Genomic DNA, 3537 nt, shown 5'->3' on the forward strand with positions numbered 1-3537 from the left:
GCAGCTGCTATCTGGGGAAGGAAGGAACGTTTCAATTTGCTTGAATTTGTTGCATTTTAATCCAATTAAAATTTTTCATTACAAATTGATTGATAATTCCATCATATTTAACCAATATTAGAATATAATTTATTAAACTTAGGCTTTTGTAAAAAATTTAGCTTTTTATTTTATATATTTTATTATCATTTATCATAATTTCCTCCCATTCCATGTGTTGAACCCTCATTTTCCTAGGTGTGTGTGTGGCTGTAATACCACCTCTCTAGATACCAAAAATTTAGCTTGGCAAAAATAAAATAAACAAAAATTTGAAAATTTAAATTGAAAAGTGTTAAATTTAAATACCAATATGTAACTTTTTCAAACTAGGAAATTAAAATATAATTAATATCAAAATATTAATTTAAGGTTCGTAATTTATAGGAAAAATTTTATTTGCTCTTCAATTTTGTAATTATTTCTTTACTTTTGAAAAATCATTATTTATCTTTTCTTAGTTTTCTAAAACTAGGTCATAATTCCATTATAATATATAAGTATATATTTAGCTTATAATTTCATTATTATATATATAAGCCATATATATATATATATATATTGGGTCATATATATGTATAATTCCGTTATAATATATGTTATAGTATTTATGTATGCTAATTAGGCTATAAACATATATTTGATAAATAAGAAAAAATCAAATATTTTATTTATTTTCAATTTATTTCAAAATTATTATCATATGTAACTTTAACAATTGTTTGATGGTTATGGATATTTATATCAAAATTAATTATATATATTTGGTTATATTCGTAAAAAGTAAAATAATAAATAATAAATAATAAATAATAAATAAATAAAAATAAAAATAGTATTTTTTGAGAGAATTTGGAAAAAATGTATGCTGACATGTGGAGTGTACATTTTTTTTTTATATATTATATAGATTATTAAAAAAGACTATTCTATTATCTTTTAATAATTAATTTTAACAATTTTAGATTAAAATTGTTTTTTTACAGTATCTTTGAATTATGTAATATAAATTTATTTTTGTTTTTAACTGTTAAAATTAATTAGTAAAAACTGACAAATAAATAAATCTGATATGATATATATAAAATAAAGGAATGTTAATGACTTTTTTATATGTCGATCTAAATAAAATAATAATAAAACTTACACTAATTTATACAATTAAATCTTACTTCCCTACGCTCAAAAGCTATACCCAAACCAACCTTGTTGTCTATAAATATTGTATCGTTATGTAACATTCCTTGCATCATTTTCGTTTGGTGAAAACTTTCCCCGTAGCATTTTTTTTTTTTTTTTTCTCTCCAAAATCTCTCTTCCTATGGCCTCAATAGTTTCCCCACCCCAAAAGACAGTGGATATTCAGCAAAACAAAATGATAAGCATCAAAGAACTTGCAGAATCAGGTGGACTAACCTCTGTCCCTTCTGAATACACTTTTGCCTCAAATCCCAATGACCAAGCAGATCAAAATGATCCTGATCATTCAATGCCCACCATTGATTTCTCTCTTATCATGTCCACCTCTCCTGATCAACGCTCCAAAATCCTGCATGACCTACGCAAAGCTTGTGAAGAATGGGGTTTTTTCATGGTGATCAACCATGGAGTTCCTGAGAGTCTTATGAAAAACATGATTGAGGTTTGCCAGGGTTTCTTCAATCTACCAGAGGAGGAAAAAAAAGTGTACCAAACTAGAAATTTACTGGACCCCATCAAGTGTGGAACGAGTTTCAATGTTGAGATTGATAAGGTTCTTCTGTGGAGGGATTTTCTCAAAGTCATATCACACCCTCAGTTTCATTCACTTCCTAAGCCAGAAGGATACAGGTAAGTTTAAATACTTTCTACAAAATCCAAACTTTCTTTTTACTTTTTTTTTTCTTTTCTTTTCTTTTTTGAGCTAAATGGGTTTTTCTTGAAACAATATGTAGTGAGGTTTCATTGGAGTTCAGTAAGAGAATCAGAGAAGTAGCAACAGAACTACTGAGAGCAATATCAGAGACTTTGGAATTGGAGGCTGACTACATAGAGAAGAGCATGAATTGGGATCAAGGATTACAAATCCTTGCTGCAAATTACTATCCAGCTTGCCCAGATCCAGAAAATGCAATTGGAATACCTCCTCATACTGATCATGGCCTTTTGACCATCCTTATACAGAATGACATGGGTGGTCTTCAAGTACAACACAAAGGAAAATGGGTCAACTGGAATGCTATCCCAAACTCTTTAGTGGTTAACCTTGGTGACCATATGCAGGTATATATACATAGTATCTTCATTTATGTGTTAGATGAACTGTCAGTACAAAAAAGGAATGATTTTTAGTTATTTTTTAGAATTTTTTATTCACAAAATTGGTTAAAATAATATTGAGATTTAAAAAAACGTTTTCATTTATATGTTACAATGAAATACAATCATGACAAAAAAATCTAGTTCTTTGGTATTGGACGTTTAGGTGACATGTCTTGATGTTCTAACACTAGACTCAATCCCATCAGCATAATATATAGTACTAAAATAATTTCGTTCAAATATTTATCAACCAAAAATATAGATTAATATCGAAATAAAAAAATATATATCTTGAGAATTACTCTTAATTAGTATTTGAAGGAGTAAATTTGGTTTAATTTGAATATCTGTGCGTGGTGTATACACAAATAGATCCTGACGAATGACAAGTACAAGAGCGTCTGGCACAGAGCTGTTGTGAACAACAAAGCTCCAAGAATATCAATAGCAGTTCCACATGGACCATCACTGGAAACGGTAGTAGTCCCAGCACCAGAACTGGTGGAGAAACAAGGCCAACCCCCGGCTTACAAAGGAATATCATACCATGACTTTTTGGATCTTCAGCAAAGCGCCAAATGCTACATGAAGTCTTGCCTGGATGCAATCCGACTCTAGACGACGACTATATACACCTGCCATTTTCTTATCAGGATAGTCCTGATACAAATAAATATGCATCATCTAATTAATAAAGTTATAGATTCTGTCATATATATATAAATATTATTGCATGATTTCTCGTATTATTGAGCCTAAGCGTTTTGAAATTAAAGATTAGAAATTATTATATTGAATATTTTAGCTGTTTCAATAACATTATATAGTCTTTCTCTTCCCAAAAAAAGAAATCATCACATATGTTTTTCTTTTTTTGGATCAATATTTCAATTGGGATTTTAGAGACAGAAAAGTTTGGACTGTAGACTTAAAAGTATATTCTATAAAAACCATATGTGATGAGTTTGGTGATCCAATGTTTAGTAGATAGTGTTATTGATTAGAAAATACATTGTTGAAATTGTGATTTTGGTAGGTGATGGGAGTTTTCATTATAAATTGAAAATATGATACCACCCAATTTCTTCGCCTAAATTGTTGTATGTGTTGCTAGCCGCGGATCCAAAAACATTTGGTAGGAGGAATAATTGAAAACATACTTTCTAAAAGGAACTTAAATATAATTATCGATAATAA

General features: G+C 28.9%; 1 protein-coding gene across 1 annotated transcript; it reads left to right on the forward strand.

Moving 5' to 3' along the window:
- Nucleotides 1-1271: 1271 nt before the first annotated feature.
- LOC107421449 (2-oxoglutarate-dependent dioxygenase 19) lies at nt 1272-3324 on the forward strand. The gene is made up of 3 exons (XM_016030698.4): nt 1272-1869; nt 1974-2301; nt 2713-3324. The coding sequence occupies exons 1-3, from the start codon at nt 1361-1363 to the stop codon at nt 2956-2958; spliced, it is 1083 nt and encodes a 360-aa protein (XP_015886184.3). The 5' UTR covers nt 1272-1360; the 3' UTR covers nt 2959-3324.
- The last annotated feature ends 213 nt before the right edge of the window (nt 3325-3537 follow it).

The sequence above is a fragment of the Ziziphus jujuba genome, chromosome 5, assembly GCF_031755915.1.
Source record: "Ziziphus jujuba cultivar Dongzao chromosome 5, ASM3175591v1".
Lineage (NCBI taxonomy): Eukaryota > Viridiplantae > Streptophyta > Magnoliopsida > Rosales > Rhamnaceae > Ziziphus > Ziziphus jujuba.